General features: G+C 46.6%; 1 protein-coding gene across 4 annotated transcripts in view; it reads right to left on the reverse strand.

Annotated features, from left to right (window-relative positions):
- The window catches only part of OPHN1 (oligophrenin 1), a 155,054-nt gene that overhangs the window by 63,614 nt on the left and 70,948 nt on the right, over positions 1–20,492 (reverse strand). For 2 of the 4 annotated variants that reach the window (XM_073640914.1, XM_073640916.1), the window contains exons 7-16: positions 20,163–20,273; positions 18,038–18,142; positions 15,943–16,072; positions 15,728–15,754; positions 15,437–15,537; positions 13,044–13,135; positions 12,545–12,623; positions 8,406–8,439; positions 6,346–6,408; positions 5,432–5,506 (exon numbers count right to left, since the gene is read on the reverse strand). In XM_073640914.1, coding sequence (XP_073497015.1) covers positions 5,432–5,506; positions 6,346–6,408; positions 8,406–8,439; positions 12,545–12,623; positions 13,044–13,135; positions 15,437–15,537; positions 15,728–15,754; positions 15,943–16,072; positions 18,038–18,142; positions 20,163–20,273 — 817 coding nt within the window. The remainder of the gene's footprint in view (positions 1–5,431; positions 5,507–6,345; positions 6,409–8,405; positions 8,440–12,544; positions 12,624–13,043; positions 13,136–15,436; positions 15,538–15,727; positions 15,755–15,942; positions 16,073–18,037; positions 18,143–20,162; positions 20,274–20,492) is intronic. The other 2 variants (XM_073640918.1, XM_073640917.1) reach the window with 1 other exon arrangement.

Here is a 20,492-nt window from a genome sequence, read left to right on the forward strand (position 1 = left end):
TGGAGGGGGGAAGTGGGGACCCGGGGCCGGAGGTTGCGGACAAGGTGGTTGGGGCACAGGAGATGGCTGGGTCTTCCTCTCGGGGGGCAAATACAAAGCCCTCTGGGGGGACGACTAACCCAGGACCACCAGACAAGGGCAAGAATGTATGTAAGGAGAGAATGGACGAGTCTGTTTGTCTTAAGCGCACTAAAAACCCGTCGTTATCGGAGGAAGAGGTTGGGACTGTCAGTGGTGGGAAGAAAAAGGCTATCTAATTCAATCAATCATGATGGCGGCACCCACCCCATTGACGCTGGCAACTATTAACGTTTGCAGCATAAAGTCAGATGCGGCAAGGTACACGGCCTTTCATTTCCTCGTCCAACTTGACGCTGACATTTTGTTTTTGCAGGAGACCAGGTTGACCGATATATCAACCTTGCATAAAGCAAGGCGGGAGTGGAGGCATGGACCCTCCTACTGGTCTCTTGCGGCCGAGCCGTATAGCGGGGTGGCGCTCCTTTTTAAGACCGCAGCGGTTGAATGCAGACGAGTGATCGAATTAGAAATGGGGAGATGCTTGATCCTAGATGTCTCCATGGGGGGACAAGAGCTTCGGCTCATTAACATCTACGGTCCCCAGTCCAAGTGGGACCGCAAATGTCTCTTCCTGAAGATCAAACCTTTTTTATTTTCGAGTCGGCAGGTGGTCTTCGGAGGGGATTTCAACAACGTCACGAGATCCTGTGATAGAGGAGGTTCCGGAGACCAGCTGGCTTATGACTGCGTCGCGTTAAACAGGATAGTGAGTGAGGCTCGCCTGGTGGATGTCCACATCCGGCACAACCAAGGCGACACGGGATTCACCTTTTTTAGAGGTAGTCAGTGCAGGTCTAGGCTAGACAGGTTTTATTTGAAGGAGGAGGCCGTCTCTTCACCGTTGTCGGTTGTGGAGGTGGAGTTCTCCGATCACGGTTTGATTATGTTTTCTCTGAATGTTACAGAGACTCCTCGGATGGGAAGAGGTTATTGGAAGCTGAATTCGTCACTCCTTGAGGAAGAAGCTGTAAGACGGTCTTTTGAGGAATTCCTTCAGAGCCAGGTACCATTGCTGGGCCTAAGTAACACTAAGTCGGAGTGGTGGGAGATGTTCAAACATCGGGTGGCGAGATTCTTCCGGCAGCTCTAGAACCTCAGAAGCCTGAACAGGGATCGCCTGTATCAGAGCCTGAGGAGGAAACTCGAGCATCTTGTCTCGACTGGAGGTAGCCATGAGGAGATCTCCAGAGTGAAGTCCTTGTTGAAGAGGTGTCAGTACGATAGGCACGCATCTTTGGTTTTCGAGAGCGACTACGGGAAGTACTGCTCGCCCGACCCTTACAGAAACTGTAAGATGTCAGTGAATAGTAAGATAGTGACGGGGCTGGTGGACAGTACGGGGTCCCTGAGGAGGTCCAGATCAGGGATCTTGGAGGTCGTCAGTTCCTACTACTCGCACCTCTTGGGAAGGAGGGAGCTGGATCGTGACGGGATGTCGGTTTTCCTGGCTGAATCTGTTCCTGAGCCAGGGGCTGACCTCTCGCTGGGCGGTTTGGCAGAACCGATCAAAGAAGAGGAAGTGTGACTGGCGATCGATGGTCTTAGGCCCAAAAAGTTGCCAGGTCCGGATGGCTTAACATCCGAGTTCTTTAGGACCTTTAGGGACTCTTTGGTCCCCCTCTTGACTCAGGTGTTTAACGAGTGTCTCTCCTCGGGCACTCTGCCGAGATCATTAAGGAGGTCAGCTTTGATCATTTTGTCAAAGGGTAAGGATCCATCACGCATTGAGAACTGGCGTCCCATAGCACTTCTCAATGTGGACAGGAAGATTTGGGCTAAGATACTTTTCAACAGGCTGGTGAAGTTTGCACCCCGGCTCCTTTCGGAGGTTCAGCACTGTAGAGTTCCTGGCCGTAGCACTTTTAGTGCTGTTCTAGGTGTCCGAGAGGCCGTGGAGCAAGGCAGGGCGGGCCTTTGGAAGGGGTTCTTGCTGACCCTGGATCAGGCAAAAGCCTTTCATCGGGTTAACCACGAGTACCTCTGGTCCACTCTTTTGAGGTATGGTCTGCCTGGAGGGTTTGTGGACTGGCTTAAGACCTTGTATGCAGGGGCTGAGACTTTCCCTCTGGTGAATGGGTGGATTGGACGACCATTCGGGGTAGGATCCGGTGTCCGTCAGGGCTGTCCTCTTAGCCCTTTGCTTTACGCGTTTGCGATCGATCCCTTCCTCAGAAGGAACGATTGTGGACCGTTGGCGGGGGAGCGGATGGGCGGGGCGGCGCCGGAGGCTATCCTGAGGGTGGTGGCCTACGCGGACGATGTCACCGTCTTTGTTTCTTCGCAAGAGGAGGCAGCGGCGGTGATGTCAGAAGTGGAGCGCTACTCGGAGGCATCCGGGTCCAAGGTCAACTAGGATAAGTGTGAGAGTCTCTGGCTGGGAGGCGGAGATCCCGGGTTTGATCTTCCGGACACCCTCCCCGAACCCCAAGAACATGCCAAAGTCCTGGGCATCGAATTCGGCCAGGGTGATTACCCCACGAAAAACTGGGAAGGCAGAATCAAAGGTGTCGCCCAAAGAGTGGACCGATGGAGGGGTTGGTCTTTGACCCTGAGGGAAAGGGTTGGCCTGTGCAAAGCTTTCCTGCTCCCCTTGCTAATCTACCTGGGCAGCGTCTGTGTCTTGCCAGAGCCTCTCTGGACACGGGTCTACAGTCTGTTCTTCCAGATGTTATGGGGGAACAGACTGAACCTAGTCAAGCGGGAGGTCACTTACCGCACGAGGAGACTAGGGGGTTTGAATATGGTGAACCCCGTGGTGTTCCTAGTGAACACCTTCTTGAAAGTGAACGTGGCAAACCTCTGGAAAGAGAGGGCTCCTCCGTGGGTATTCTCCTGCAAGGGATGGTTTCAGCCTTTCTTCCAGGAATGGGAGACAGGGGGAAGAGTGAAGGATCTTCGCACACCACACGGGCATCTCCCGGCTTACGTTACCCCGGTTCTGAAAATGATCCGCCGGTGGGGTCTGGGAATGTGGGAGGTGAGGTCCCACCCGAGGAAACTCCTCGATATGAGATTCTTGCTTTCTAATTTTCAGAGTCCATTGGTCCTCAAAGACTGCCCAAGTCGGGATCTGGAGGTTGGGTTGAGTTTGTTAAATTCTAGCAGGATCCCCAAGAAGTACTGGGACTTGACTTGGCGCTGCTTCCATGGTAAGCTGTATGTGAGGGACAATTTGAAGTACAGGAGCTCCGAGGACAGGAATTGCCCCCGTGAGGCTTGTGCTAACGTGCTGGAAAGCATGGAGCACTTCCTGCTTCATTGTCCCTTTAATACAGAGGTGAACAACAGGGTGGGGGCTTCCATTGGTTGGCCGCGGCTGGCTACTCTGTCCTACGCCGGGTGGGCCTATGGAGCGTTCGGAGACCTTGGGAGAAGGGACCGAGACACTTTATTCATAGTAAGAGCAGTGGTCAGGTATTTCACGTGGAACGCACGAGTTTTAGTCTCGACGCAGAGTAAAATCCTCCATGTAGATGAAATCTGTAGGAACATCCTAGGTGACCTGGTGAAGGTACGTTCTCTGGAGTATGAAAGACTGGGTGCCCGGAGGGCGGCCCGTCTCTGGAGGGGCTTTTCCTTCAGGGTGCCTTAGTCCGGTAGTACTCCTATACCCTGGTGGTGGGCTGATGTCTTTCCACCCTAGATTTTTGTTTTGTATTTGTCTCCTGAATAGGTTTGCCGGCATCGAACTTGAGCCTTGGATGGTAAGTGTGTAGGTTGTGTTCTGTATATATTGTATATAATGTATAATAGGGGGTTTTAGTTAGGTTGGGTGGGGGATTTGGGGGGGTTTTCATCGGCGGTGATAAGAGGACTGATCTGGCCTGGTCCAGGCCCCGCCTGGGGAAAAACTTTGGGGCTTGATCCTAGCTCGGAGTAATCCTGAACTTTGTGGCGAGAGCTGGATCAGGGGTGGCGGGATAGTTAGTGTAGGTCTGTGTTTTATGTATATATATTAAAAAATTATATAAAATCTAAAAAAAAATATATTAAAAAAAAAAAAAAAATTTGTCCATGTCACTATTGTATATATTGTTATTTTTGGTTTTCTGTGGTGTGAATGAGGTGCGGTAAGGGTGTGACTAAGGTCAGGCAGTGGGACCAGTAGGTTAGTGTTAGTGTCCGGTTGTATATACGTTATATTAGGTTTAGTGTTTTATTGTATATAATCTTGTATATAGGACGGTGTTTTATGTGTATATAGGACGGTGTGAGCGTTGTGTGGGATTGTATATAGCAGTATAAATGAAGCTGGGCCGGGGGTTTTATAGGTTTTATAATATTTATTTCTTGTATATGTATATATTCCTGGGGTGATGGTGATTTTGTTCTCTCTGTAGATCAGATCTTATATTTCTGTTTTGATTTATTTTGCTTCTATTTTCTGTGATTTGTGTCGGGTTTTTGTCGTCTTGTTCTGCAGTTTTGTTCTTATGTTTTGTGTCCTGTAATGTTTTCTTCTATAAATAAAAAAGACCTACAATCACAGCTCGTCCAGAAGATATGCCATCAGCCCTGGGATCTACAATCACAGCTCGTCCAGAAGATAGGCCATCAGCCCTGGTATCTACAATCACTGCTCGTCCAGAAGATAGGCCATCAGCCCTGGTATCTACAATCACAGCTCGTCCAGAAGATAGGCCATCAGCCCTGGTATCTACAACCACTGCTCGTCCAGAAGATAGGCCATCAGCCTTGGTATCTACAATCACAGCTCATTTAGAAGATATGCCATCAGCCCTGGTATGTACAACCACTGCTCGTCCAGAAGATACGCCATCAGCCCTGGTATCTACAATCACAGCTCGTCCAGAAGATATGCCATCAGCCCTGGTATCTACAATCACTGCTCGTCCAGAAGATAGGCCATCAGCCCTGGTATCTACAATCACTGCTCGTCCAGAAGATAGGCCATCAGCCCTGGTATCTACAATCACAGCTCGTCCAGAAGATAGGCCATCAGCCCTGGTATCTACAATCACAGCTCGTCCAGAAGATAGGCCATCAGCCCTGGTATCTACAACCACTGCTCGTCCAGAAGATAGGCCATCAGCCTTGGTATCTACAATCACAGCTCATTTAGAAGATATGCCATCAGCCCTGGTATGTACAACCACTGCTCGTCCAGAAGATACGCCATCAGCCCTGGTATCTACAATCACAGCTCGTCCAGAAGATATGCCATCAGCCCTGGTATCTACAATCACTGCTCGTCCAGAAGATAGGCCATCAGCCCTGGTATCTACAATCACTGACTAGAAGTTGTGCTCGTCATGACCTGGGTCTCACTTAGGACAATGCTGAAATTACTATCAGTAAGCAATCGAGGGAGACAGCTGAATGTTCTTACCAAAAAAAGCATTGAGGAGTTTCTGCACCTGGATGTTACTTCCCACGGTTCTGTATACACCTTCTGAAGTGACCCCTACACAAGGAGGGAAATAGAAGGATGAATGGCATTGTGAGACTTCCATCATAACGGAGCACATACAATTACCAGCAGAAAGCAGCTTATTGTAATACAGTAATGTACTAAAACCACACAACAGAGGACAGTTCATCTAATAGCGAGGAAAAGTGCCCAGAAAGCTGAGAGGATAGCAAAGAGGTCTGGGGGCTGGACGGGGACATGTCTCCTTGTGGAAACCTCAAAACTGGCCAAAATTGATTCATGGAAAAGAGGTATGCAAATTAGCTTTCCTCTGTAAGGAAGAATGCAGCCTCTCTAGTGACACCTGAAGGCAGCCTCCCCAGTGACACCTGAAGGCAGCCTCCCCAGTGACACCTGAAGGCAGCCTCCCCAGTGACACCTGAAGGCAGCCTCTCTAGTGACACCTGAAGGCAGCCTCCCCAGTGACACCTGAAGGCAGCCTCCCCAGTGACACCTGAATGTTAATCTCTAGTGTCACCCAGTTGAGGTATTTACCCTACAAGATAGTTTTCAACCATTTAATGAGTCTTGCAACATGACTAGACATAGGAGCCAAAAGCCAGATGTTCTTCAGACACCCATAAACAGCTATTTTCTTGTTCTTGAATCATGTCTGTGCAGAGCAGGGTACTAGCTGAGTGTGAGTGGACTATGGATTTTGGGGATACTGTTTCTCCTGCAGACTGCCAGCTAGGATAGGGAGACTTCTAGGCCATACAGTGCTCCGTGGGAAATAAGGGCATGCAAATTAGCTCTCCTCCAGGAGGAATAAGGTGAGAATGCAAAGATCACAAAGCTAAACAGGAGAGAGGGGCAGTGCTTGTTCTTCATACCTGTTGCCTCCACAGCGTTTATACACTTTCGGACAAAACGGAATCCAATTTCATTCAGTTCCACTAAAAAGAAAGAGGAATGTAACTGATCAGCTCAACAAACCATTACTTTCAATAGGTGGTTGAAATGGCCAGTCTGGGTCAGTTCAGTTCAGGAGGGGCCTGCTTCTACATCACCACGCACACAGACTCATTTATACTGATGTAGGAGCAAACCATTCCTGAACTGTGATGCGAGCATCTGCCTCCGGTCTTTGATTCCCCGGCCCCTCCGCCTGCCTCCGGTCTGTGATTCCCCGGCCCCTCCGCCTGCCTCCGGTCTGTGATTCCCCGGCCCCTCCTCTGCCTCTGGTCTGTGATTCCCCGGCCCCTCCACCTGCCTCCGGTCTGTGATTCCCGGGCCCCTCCACCTGCCTCCGGTCTGTGATTCCCCGGCCCCTCCGCCTGCCTCCGGTCTGTGATTCCCCGGTCCCTCCGCCTGCCTCCGGTCTGTGATTCCCCGGCCCCTCCTCTGCCTCTGGTCTGTGATTCCCCGGCCCCTCCACCTGCCTCCGGTCTGTGATTCCCGGGCCCCTCCGCCTGCCTCCGGTCTGTGATTCCCGGGCCCCTCTAACTGCCTCCGGTCTGTGATTCCCTGGCCCCTCCGCCTGCCTCCGGTCTGTGATTCCCCGGCCCCTCCTCTGCCTCTGGTCTGTGATTCCCCGGCCCCTCCACCTGCCTCCGGTCTGTGATTCCCGGGCCCCTCCGCCTGCCTCCGGTCTGTGATTCCCGGGCCCCTCCGCCTGCCTCCGGTCTGTGATTCCCCGGCCCCTCCGCCTGCCTCCGGTCTGTGATTCCCCGGCCCCTCCGCCTGCCTCCGGTCTGTGATTCCCCGGCCCCTCCGCCTGCCTCCGGTCTGTGATTCCCCGGCCCCTCCGCCTGCCTCCGGTCTGTGATTCCCCGGCCCCTCCGCCTGCCTCCGGTCTGTGATTCCCCGGCCCCTCCGCCTGCCTCCGGTCTGTGATTCCCAGGCCCCTCCGCCTGCCTCCGGCTGTGATTCCCTGGCCCCTCTAACTGCCTCCGGTCTGTGATTCCCTGGCCCCTCCGCCTGCCTCCGGTCTGTGATTCCCTGGCCCCTCCGCCTGCCTCCGGTCTGTGATTTCCCAGCCCCTCCGCCTGCCTCCGGTCTGTGATTTCCCAGCCCCTCCGCCTGCCTCCGGTCTGTGAATGATCTGCCACCTCTTTCTGAAATCTCAGCAGTGACCTGTCATTCACAGACTGGAGGCAGAGGAGGGGTCAGGGAATCACAGACCAGAGGCTGGCAGAGGAGCTGGGAAATCACAGACCGGAGGCAGTGGAGGGGCTAGGAGAAGAAGACCCCCTGTACAGTCCGGCTTCTGTGCACTGAAATCTAATTAGCAGAAAACTTCTAATGGTGATTAATAAAGAACCACAAAGCGTATTTCTTCACCAAAGCTATGAATGTAATCTGTAAGCCCTGTTTTTACTTTACACTATAAAGCCGTGCTGACAGCTTTTCTTTAAGGTGTTAAAAGAATCACACAGGTACATGGCTCAGTATATAAGGGAAAGAGAGCGCTGTGGTAAGTGTCCTGTAAGAAGCCATGGAGCTTACGATCAGGACATCTGTAAGGGTTTTATCTTCTGGAAGTAGAGGAGGGTTCCTAGTAAATGGCTACAGAGATTTGATGCACAATTTATATTACAATGTTGTACAATTCAGAATCCAACAACAAACCTTTGTTTTCTAGGTACAGAATAGACATTTAGGTAAATGTAAACTTACACTGACCTACAACAGGCATATAATGCACCTCCCTACCCAACACCGTCACCTCCATCAATAGATCCCATCATGGACACCAACCACAAGCCAGTGCTGAGCCCTTCACCTGACCAGCAGACCCCTCGGACTTATGATGGGGTGCATCGATTTGAAGGTAGAACGTTTTCCCTTCAATAATGGAGGAATCTGCGATATTCGGCTAGTGATGGTCTCCGGGGCAGATGTGAACAGCGCTTAGCACGATAAGCTGGGACAGGATATAGTGTGTACTCACTTTCATCACGCTTTGTTATAGGACTGTGATAAATCTACAAGGAGAAAGCGAAAAAGAAAGAAAAGATGGAAAATCATTAGGAAAACCATCAGACTGCTGAGAGAAATGACCCTGATAAAGCAATGGGCGCTGCCGCCATCACTGGTCATAGACGGGTGGGGATGTTATCTGCTGCTGGGGGTTATAAGGCTTCATTTCTGCACAGAGATGGGATGTAGCCATCTGCTCACACTTCATCATGGCTGAACTTTGGTCCTGGAAATGTACACAGAATCAATTAGCCATTAATAAAAATGTATATATTATGCAGCAGTGCGGCTGGCGGCTGGGGAGGACGGAGGGAGGCACTGGGCAAATGGTTGGTTTTACTGTCTAAGAATGAAGAAAGATTCAAGTATGGCAGGAAACCAGCTGGTAGAACTGCAAGCACGTCTTCCCACAACGTGCATGCACATAAATGGAACCGCGGTCATGTGTCCCAATATAGTACAACTCGACTCTGCTACATCCAAGCATGTAACCACATGCCTCCTGGGACGACTTCTCCAAAAGGCTCTCAGTGTAAGACTGTAGAGAACAATGTAAGATACAATCTTCACTGTAGTCTAAGGGGTAACGTTTCTCCTTGTGGAGAGTGACAAGCCAGGCCTTGCATGTCAGAGTGAGGAGACTTATAGGCCGTGCATGCTCCTCTGGGAAACTAAAAAAGCAAATTGCCTCTACAGAGAAGACGAGGACTTGAACTCTAGCGCCACCTATTGGAAGCAGCAATCCTAAAAGTCAGTATCGACCCTTGCCATATGACTTAGGATAAAAGCCAAACCAGAATCTCAATTTGCAGACACTGTGTTTCGAGGTATTGCCCCTCATCAGTGCAAAGTATGAGATCTAATTTGGCTAGGTGAGAGGTTCTGGACTGGGGTCTAAGGGGTAACGTATAGTGTTGTGGAGCCTACTGAAACAGACTAAGGAACCTTTTTAAATGCTTAGCAAGCCTTTGCTGGTATTTTTTGTTAATTATTGTAGTTTACAGAGATAATGACTTTTGTGTTTTCATTGACTGTAAGCCATAATCATCAACATTAACAGAAATAAACACTTGAAATAGAGCACTCTGTTTGTAATGACTCTATATAATATATGAGCTTCACTTTTTGTATTGAAGAACTGAAATAAATTTACTTTTTGATGATATTCTAATTTTGTGAGAAGCACCCGTAAGCCAAGAAGCCATCCTCCGACATTCTGCCCAGAACATGTCGACAGGGGGCTTGGGTCACTGTGGTACCTTACCACAGAGGGTACGTTACATGTTAAGCGTTAGTAATAGGGGCAGCACCATGGCTCAGAGGTTACTATGTGGCTACAGCAATTGGCTCTACAAGGCGACATTGCAATGGTTTGCCACGGCATCATCTCTATGGAGCTTCTATGATTTCCTCCAGCTTCTTCCTACTCTCCAATAATATACTGTGTTTATTGGTTTTCTATGACATTAACCCTAACGTGTTTGAGCCCTGAATAGGAAGAGAAGATTTTGAGAGCTGATGAGGACAGGATCTAATAGGAATGGTGACAATCTCTGTACAACGAGGCAGAATATGTTAGCACTATAGAAGCCACAGGGAATACAAGTACAAAGGCCATTTTACATGTAGTCTGAGCAACCATTTCCTTAGAGGTAGACACTATTGAAAACTAGCAGGGGGATCAGCTGGGACCATTAGATTGTGGCTGCTTTCCAATGTAAAGGTACGTGGTGAAAGGGCACAGATGGGTGGCACAAAGACGTCACCCGTCACTCACAGGAGCCAGAGTGCAACAAACAGGCCAGCGTGGGATATACGCACTTAGGATGGGGAATATTACTTTAGGGTGTGGACTAAATGGGGCAAATGTTTTAGTGTACAGTGTAAGTAGCACCCCGCCCTTATGTTATCAGGAGCAGCCAATTATGACCATCCGGATTGTACCGATATTCCAAGAACTGTAAGAAAACTGTAGAAATATTTGCCAGAACAATGGAAATGGTTTCCGGCATCCTCAGAATCTCACCTCTCTAAGTCATAGTTTGTCACTATCTACGTGAAAGTGATATTATACTACATATAAATGGCCACAAGATGGCAGTCTAGCATTTCAAAATGTGGCATGAATTCCATAACCAGTTATATTATATGGGGAAGAGGCCAGAATAGTTTGACTATTGTTTTTATTTAATTTTTTTCATTTTACTTGTAGATACAATGAGGCAAAGCACTTATTTATTTTACTCCACTTATTTTATTTGCCTAAATAGTGGCATCATATTCTGCATCACTTTACAGACACATTATCATCGCTGTCCCCATTGGGGCTCACAATCTACATTCCCTATTGGTCTTTGGAGTGTGGGAGGAAACCGGGGAACCCGGAGGAAACCCACAGGGAGAACATACAAACTTTTTGAATATGTTGTCCTTGGGATTTTCACCCTGGACCCCAGCGCTGCAAAGCTACAGTGCTAACCACTGAGCCACCGTACAGTGCTAACCACTGAGCCACCGTACAGTGCTAACCACTGAGCCACCGTACAGTGCTAACCACTGAGCCACCGTACAGTGCTAACCACTGAGCCACCGTACAGTGCTAACCACTGAGCCACCGTACAGTGCTAACCACTGAGCCACCGTACAGTGCTAACCACTGAGCCACCGTACAGTGCTAACCACTGAGCCACTGTACAGTGCTAACCACGGAGCTAAAAAAAATACGTTAATGTTAGTCTCTTTCATTAGATTTTTGAAGAGGAGAAATGATTCTTTTTACAAAATGACATGCACGTTTCATACTGTAAACCCCCAGTGGTAGGCAAGGAGAGATAAATAATAAACCTGATCTCGATTTATTAGAAAAGACCACAAATATTAAGTCACACCTATTAATTAATTAATGAATTCTGGTTTGTGAAGGACTTCTGGAAATTAAATCCAGCCCTTGGTCATGCCGTCTGCTGTTACAGATATGTGTGAAAGCACGGCACGTTCTAAAGAGCTCAATGAATTTGAGCGTGGTCCTGTAATAGGACGCCACCAGTGTAACCAGTCAGTTTGTGAAATTGCATGCAAGCCTTACATTACCAAGCACAACCCCAGAGGTCGGATGGAGTGGTATAAAGCACACCGTCACTGGACTCTGGAAACATGTTCTGTGAATAATCACACTCCTCTATATGGCGGCCTAATGGACAAGTCTGGGTTTGACAAATGCCAGGAGAACGTTACCTGCCTGATTGCATGGTGTCCGCTGTCAGACTAGTGGAGGAGGATAACACTATGGGCCTGTATTCAGAGATTGGCCTCAGCCCCTTCATTCCAGTGAAAAAAATCTTAATGCTTCAGCATAACAAGACTTTAACTGTAGATGGCAGCAGTGTGGGAACAGTGTGGGGAAGGCCCTTTTCGATCCCAGTGCACCAGGCAAGGTCCAAAGTGGTACAGATGGGGACATTTAGTGTGGAACAACATGACTGGCTGCACAAGGCCTTCATCTCGTCCCCATCTAACTCTTTTGGGGTGAACTGGAGCAGAGTATGAGCCCGGCCCTCTGCTCCAACATCAGGGTCTGACCTCACAAACGCTCTTTTAGATGAATGGACAAAAATTCGCCCAGACATCACAAACTCTTACAGAAAGTCTTCCGAGAATAGTGGGAGGAGGCCAGCTCCATAGTAATGGATTTACACGGAGAGGTCTCCTGTAAGTGGACTGCGCAGGGTCCCAATACTGTTATCAACACGGAGCATAAGATACTTAGTTATTACAGAAACCACAAAGATCCTACAAGTCCATGCCCCAAAAACCCACCCGATGGTGTGTGGGGCAGATCTCACGCTGCTAATCAGATTGGGGTCTCTTCTAATCGAGTAGCACTGGAGAATCTAGAGGAGGGGACGGCCATTTCTTCTGTTCTTACACTGCATACATGGATCTGCACACACTGTGTAATTATAATTTAGAGCTATTTCCAGGTCCAAAATATAATGCAAAGTGATGGACAGTTGTAGTCGGCTACATACCATAAGGAATCCTAACTGTGGTTGCCACAAAATGCCAGATAAATGACAGGAGTAGGCTTCGCAGGCCAAGCAGCTAACGTACCGGTTCTTTCCCATCCATTGCCTCGATCCACAGACGTCTGTTGGTCTCGGAAGGAGCCTGTAAAGTGATTGTCACCTGTCTGAACCACAAAAACACGGCAATGTGAATGGCAGCTGACATAAAGCATTACATAAATGTTATTTTGGATGCGCCCCCATCTTGTGCTGTCAGTTAAGGAGAAGTGACCGTCCATTTATTTCTAGGCGAGTTCTGACAATAGTGAGGCAAAGAATAGTCAGAACTCCCATAGAAGTAAATGAAGGCAGAGGTATGTCTGTGTCCACAGCTCTATTCCTGGGGGTGCAAGAACGGACCCCATTCACAACATACAGCAGGTGCAGGTGTAACAGATAGGACTCACAAATGTGAGCTACTTTATATCATGTGGACGTTTGTAGAGTTCGGCAAGTATTTTACTAATGACATCGATGGCCAAAATGCAAGCCAAATATTCTATACACAATAGAAAGACGCACCATTAGGACGGCTCATCACTCACCTCTCATTGGTCTCTACATCGAAGCAAAATCTCTTATCAATGGAGTCACTTTTCCTTCTTGTACAAGACTTGAGAGTCAGCTCTTGGCTCACCTACGGGTGGACATGACAAGCACAGCTCTGGTCAGTAGATGTATCATAGAAGCAGATAGCAGAGCAACAGTGAGAAGAAGAGGTGTGCGACCAGATCACAAAAAGAAGAGGAGAGCAGAGGAGCCCGGATAAGGAGGGGAAAGAGGATTGGTGGAGACCAAGTGTGACGTGTGATATGAAGACGACGGTGCTAAGATAATAATAACGAGAGGACGTATAAAAGAGGAGATCACACAAAGCAGCAATGAGAAAAGAGGGGCAACAAGACCATACAGGGAAGAGCCGGCAATGAGGGTCTCCCTCCTGACAGATGGTGCCGCCGGATTATCACACAGGCTTTCCTGGCAGGCAAACAGGATTACACTAAACACAGGCCCCGCTACACATCGCTTATGTGCCATCACCACACAAATGGATGTCATCAGCAAGGAAAAAAAGGATTTCAGCTATTGCAGGTGACTCAGTATATTTAGGCCATGACAGGTTTGTAAATTTTCACTAATGGAACCTGGTCACATTTTAGGCTTAAAATATACAGACTTAGAAATATCCCTCTATCTCCAAGATCCTATCCCAGTAGGTAGTAGGTGTAATAATAATAATATTAGAAAATACCTCCAATTAGTAATGTAGTATAGTTCTTCAGATTCGCTATGTCTCTTACCTCATGTGCAGGGCATTTCAGGACCTTAGGTATCCACGGTTAAGAGTTGTCTAACTAACTGTCGTAACCATGGATACCTACTGTAAGCTCCTGCACATGAGCTAAGTGACATAGCAAATCAGAAGAACTATACTACAATTCCAAATGGAGGTATTTGCGAATATTATCATTATTGATACTACACCTATTACATATTGGGATACAATCTTGGAGATGGGAATACCCCTTTAAAGGGATTGTCCAAAACCAAGATATCGATGAGTTATCTTTAGGAAAGGTCATCCACATCATATTAGTGGGAGCCAACACCAAACACCTCCACCTCAGTTCCTACTGGTGCTGCGGCTGCTAAGGGTACACATTGTATGGAGCTGGCACAGCCATTCACCTGCGAAGGAGCTGGGCTGCAGGACCAGAGATTGGCCATGGTGTGGTGTTCTTCTGGTGGCTGAGGGTCTGGTGTTAGCAGATCGTGGGGATGCTGGGTGTTGGCCTCCACCAATCTGATATATATGAATTACCTGTCCTGGGGTTAGATCATCAATGGATACTTGAACAAAGACATGATAATGGGGAGAGAGCAGGAGCAGGCACATCAGTGTAGCGACAAGTGTACTTTATGGCAGCTGCAATGAATGGTAGTTAAAGGGATTTTCTCATGACATTTATCATCTAGCCACAATATAAGTCTTAAATGACTCATCTCTGGGACCCCCACAATCCCTACAATGGGGGGGGGCAGATCCATCATCCTTCCTACTGGCAACTAGATGAAATGAATTAGCCATGGTCATTCACAACCATGGCGCGCTGTAGAAAGATGGTGGACTGGGACCAAAGTCTTAATAATATTGATGGGGGCCCCAGTGGTGGGACTCCCAGTGACCAGACATTTATCAACTGGATAGGTGATAAACCGAATTCACAGGAAACCTCCTCTAATGTTCTGGAGTCTAACAGTCTGCAGAAACCGGTATACAACAAAGATGGAAAGTGATCTTCAGACAAGAAAGAGAATATTAGGGAGATTTTTCCATTAAGAAATAACAGCAGCAATTTCCTTTAATATGTTGATGATAAAAACTTGGATTAAATAATATTACGAGTATCGTCTATTGTGTGCTGTGTTCAATCTGACTGTACAAAAGCAGAATGTGACGCCGTCATTCACTGAGGTCACACAATGGTTTTTAAGGCTAAAATGGGTATTCCCATCTCCATGATCCTATCCCAATATGTAGTAGGTGTAATAATAATAATATTAGCAAATACCTACAATTAGAAATGTAGTATAGTTCTTCTGATTCGCTATGTCTCTTTCCTCATGTGCAGGCACTGCAGGACCTTTGGTATCCATGGTTACGACCACTGATATAGTCACAGTTAGCTAGTTGCTAGTGGTCGTAACCATGGATACCCAAGGTCCTGCAATGCCTGCACATGGGAAAAGAGACATTGTGAATCAGAAGAACTATACTACATGTCTAGTTGGATGTATTTGCTAATATTATTATTACTGCACCTACTACATATTGGGATCTTGGAGATGGGAATACCCCTTTAACCTGGCTAAGAGGAAAGAGACTTTCCTGACCATAATGAGAATCCTTTTTTATGGCAAAACAGAGCACACGTACCTGTCGGGACCCTGGCTTCTGCTCCACCGCCATCATGCTTAGTATCTTTCCTTCTTTCTCATATCGGCAGTAATACTTCACCCAGGTAAGGCCAAGAGCCCCTGGAATCCATGGAGAAAGAAACAGAGCTTACTCATCCCCTAGAGATCCTGCCCTGTCCAATGGAGTCATGACACAATGGGGTAGCAATGGTAATGTGCAGGCAATGTAAGCACATTCACCCAACTGGCACAGTAGATGGCATAGAAGATATTGATATGAACAGCCATAGAAGTACAAATAGGTGTGAACCTGTGCAAAGTGATAAAACATCCCTCCCTTAGTAGGCAGATAGGAAAAGAAAAGAAGAAAGGGTATAATGATATTTCATATCAAGACAATAACCTATTACATTCTCACCATCTTCCCAGCAGAGGCATGATTGCCCTGTCTGCCCATTACTGATTACGGGGAAACGGAAAGTTTTATTACAGCCAGAATACAGAAAAGCATAGTTGCTACATTACTTTTCTCCTGGGAGTACAGGTATCCTTCAATGGTGCTCTGTCCCTTCAGTTTGCAGATCATAGGTGCATCCGTCATCCGCTTCTTCAAATCCTCCAATTCTTCCCGCGTACTGCTGAAGTGGTTACGTGTCTGCGGGGGAAGGGGAACTTGCAGATTAGCGGCAGCAATGACTAATAATACAAAAACATACAAGAGAAACTAACAAAATAGTGAACATTCATCCTACAGGCAAAGCGGAAAGAGGTGGAGAAAGGGCCCAGCCATTGTTGGTAATAAGCATCATAACCACTATGGCTAAAGAGGACTGCAGGGGGCGCACAAAATGACAAAAAGAAAGCACTTAGGGAATTAAGGCACGAGGGCAGTGACGAGGCATTAAATAATTGCCGAGACAAAAATAGTGAAAAAAATGCAAATTAGGACAGCAAAGATCGAGACAGAGAGGCTCATGGCCAAACACAGTAAAAATCATCCAAAAATATTCTTCAACTACATAAGCAATAAGAAACTCAAAAATTGATAGTGTTGGCCCCCTCAAAATGGTGGAAGAGGATGAGGATGCTGAACACCTTTTTCTCTACAGTATTTGCACAATTAAATCCCATGAAAGACGATATAATCAGGAACACCAAAAATTCACCTTAAAGTCACTAAAGTAGACAAATTCCCGGGCCCGGATAGCATACACCCCTGCCCTGAGTTCTGCAGGAATTAGGCACCGGGATAGACAGACCATTATTTCTAATACTCAAGGATTCCATAATAACATGGTCTGTACCACAGGACTGGCGTATAGCAAATGTGGTGGCAATATTCAAAAAGGGGACAAAATCTGAGCCTGGAAATTATATGCCAGTAAGCTTAACCTCTACTGTGGGTAAAATCCTGGAGGGTTTCCTAAGAGATGCTATACTAGAGTATCTGAAGAAGAATGTTTATGAGAGATCAGCCACGTCAGACTAATCTGATCAGCTTCTATGAGGAGGTAAGTTCCAGACTGGACCAGGAACACACAGCTGATGTTGTCTACATGGACTTTTCAAGGCATTTGATACTGTGCCATGTAAATGGTTTGGAATTTAATAAAAGCAATTGGACTAAGAGATAATATGTGTAACTAGGTTAACAAACTGGCTCAGTGATAAGAAACAGAGGGTGGTTAATAATGGAATGCACTTGGATTAGGTCACAGTTAACAGTGGGGGTATCACTGGGGTCAGTATTGGGTCGTCTTCTTGGACAAAGTCGCAGGCCAAGCAGTATACAGTATAATGGGCCCCATAAAGTCTTCCATACAGAATAATGGCCCCACATAGGGGTGGTGGTTCTAGCGTCACGGGCCAAATAAAACTACCCTGCGGGCCATATTTGGTCCACGGGCCAGAGTTTGACACGTATGGTCTAGAGGAAAGAAGCTTTAATCATAATCACAGACGTAGATTTCTAACTGCTAGAGCAATGAGACTGTGGGACTCTCTGACATATGATGTTGTAATGATTGATTCACTAAAAAAGTACAAGGAGTCCTGGATGCCTTTCTTGAAAAATATATTATTACAGGTAAAGGGTACTAGACTCTGTGATGGGACATTGATCCAGGGAACTAGTCTGATGGCCGTATATTGAGTTGGTAAGGCATTTTTCCCCTAATATGGGGCTATTAGCATCTGACTCAGGGTTTTTTTGCCTTCCTCTGGATCAACATGTTACGCTATAGGTCTAACTTGAGGGACTTATTTCTACTTTCAAACCTAAAAACTACGAAACTATGATAATGGAACTGCTCTCATCACCTTTGGATAATTTATGCATTTTTAGGCAGCGTCTATATTGTGCCTGTTAGCCCCTTGTAAGACAAGCGAAGTTCACAGCTATAATGTAATGTGTCACCTCTACGATTAGTGCACCTTCTGATCGGAAAACAAATGTGATCACTGTAATACCACAATTTGACTACCATTTGCCCTGCAAGTAGCCCTAGTAACTACTCAGCATCATCTGAGAAAAACGTTCATGTCAGCTTGTATAGAATATCGTCGACTCCCTCCCCTAGACAGCCACGTGTCCATAAGTGGCATGATGCACACTACTTACATTCTGGAGGCTGAGCTGGAGCTGCTGTTTGTAGGGTAAGAAGTCCTGAGTCAGTTCAAATGTCAGGCTATTAGATGTAAAGAGACAATGCAGGAACGCCAAGACCTGGGGGCGAAACAAGCATCAGGGAGTGGTGAGGAGCATTAGTAGGATCCCGAGGCGTGGACATCTGACCAGCCTGTCCCGATGCACCATGATGACAACTCTCTCGGAAGATCAGACAAACTTAAAGTGCTAACAATATCTGCTTCATGTTAACGATTATGCACGTTTCAAAACAGAGCGGTGCTGCAATAATTGGGGGTGGTCAGGATCTTACTGTACAACCTACAAACACCCATCTACTAGTAAAGAACAAGTGAAAGGGTTATACCTGGACATCCCATTTTTAAATTATGTAGTTCCCCTTGTAAAATTAAAACAACAGATAGATACCTCCCGCTCAAGTGCCGTTCCAATGATGTCGTCACCAGGTCTGTCGGGGTTTGCGTGGTAATGTTATGCCAGATGAGCCCTGCAGCCAATCACTGACCGCTATTGGGCTGCTGCACTCACACTTCTTCTGCTTGTCTGAGAGAAGTAAGAGCACAAAAGCTCAATAGTGGCCAATGATTAGCTGCAGGGCTCACGCGGCATAACGATGGCACGCGGACCTCGGCAGATCCAGTGCCAGAGGTATTTGGTTTTTTTTTTATTTTACAAGGGGGACAATTTAATTTAAAAAGTAGGTAATGATAGTAGATAGCAGGAGGTGGACAATCCCTTAAAATAACAGCTCTAGAGGATCGTTTCTTTGCAGCTTGTTTATATAAGTAGGGCAGCTCTGCAGCCACAAGACGTAGCATCTTGAGGAAGCGAATGCCAAAGGCCTCAAGTCTTAGAGTCACCGTTGCCTCATTTGCTTTATTTTTTTAATTGATTATTTATATTAGTGATTTGGTATATTACCCACCAAGGCTATAACCCATACCACTAATACAGCCATATTTCCGTACATAAACCTACCATCCCTTTAAAAAGTAACATTTTAATCATTATCTCACTGAATACAAGAACAATTGCCAAAATTTTGACCAGGCTGAGTTTTATAAAACAGTTTTTTAACCCATAACTACTGTTCTATAGTGAAAAAGAAGATGCTCCCATCACTCTGTGCCCTTGGTAGACGTGCACGTTTCCAACATGATAATGATACAAAATACAGATCTAAGACCACTGCTGCATTTCTGAAGAACAACAGTGTGAAAGTGATTCAGCAGCTAAGTGTCTCCTCCTCTGGACCTAATCGAACACCTATGGGGAATTCTGAAGAGACAAGTTGTCATCACTCTCCATCCAGGATCCAGGCTCTAAGAGATGCTGTTCTTGAAGAATGGAAAAAGATAGATGTTGCAAAATGTCACCAACTTGTTCATTCCATGACTAGAAGACTTGGTGCTGTCCTTAATCATGGGGGTCATACAAAATATTAGATACACTTGTTTTTGATGTCGGGTGTATTCATTTTTGTAACAATTAATTTGAGCAAAACTGAAGATTTGTGATGAAAGTTATATTAACCTTACACTCCACATTATGGGTTAAAAACATTGTAGGAAACTCAGTCTTGTCAAAATTTTGAAAATTGTTTTTTTTACAAGGTTTTTGCTACCCTATCTGAGACCAGCATGATGTAGGGGCAGAGACAGATTTCAGTGATGTATCACTTACTAGGCTGCTTGCTGTAGTTTTGATAAAATCACATTTATCTCCTGCAGATCTAGCAGTTCTCTGAATGCTGAGCTCTGTATAATCCCACCCACACCACTGATTGGCTGCTTTCAGTGTACACTGTGCATAGGCAGAAAGCTGCCAATCAGTGGTGGGGGCTGTATTATACAGAACTCATGAATGTGGAGGACTACATGGCAGCAGGTTTACTAGTCCTCTAGTGATAATTTCCTGCTGATAACACAGTGATTTTACCAAAACTGCAGCAAGCAGCCAAGTAAGTGACATCACTGGAATCGGGGTCTTTGCCTCTACATTATGCTGCTCTCAGATGAGTGGGCAAAAACCTGGTGACAGATTCCCTTTAAATAAAAAAATGAATGGGAAGCTATAAAATAAGTGCTAAATCCTTTACCGGCTCCACAATGCTGAACTTCTTGTTCTCCTGAACCTCCTGAATTTGATAGACATATTCAAGTGAAGATTCATAGAAGTTTTGCTTCTCTTTGTCTACTTGTTGATCTGCCTGTAATGAAAAAGACTTTATTGGATACAAATAATACCAATGTCATCTCCTTAATGTGTGACCAGTGCAGAGTCCAGCAGAGCACTGTTATTAACGTTAAAGGGGTTGTCCCGTCCAAAACAATAAGTCTGCAGTCACTCTGTGTGTCACTCTGTGTGACTGCAGACTTATGAATCCCCCCAGAGCAGGCACTGTGGGGATCTGCCGGTTTCAGACCGG

This window comes from Phyllobates terribilis, unplaced genomic scaffold (assembly GCF_046119375.1).
Source record: "Phyllobates terribilis strain yellow unplaced genomic scaffold, ASM4611937v1 Scaffold_7__3_contigs__length_470593459, whole genome shotgun sequence".
NCBI lineage: Eukaryota > Metazoa > Chordata > Amphibia > Anura > Dendrobatidae > Phyllobates > Phyllobates terribilis.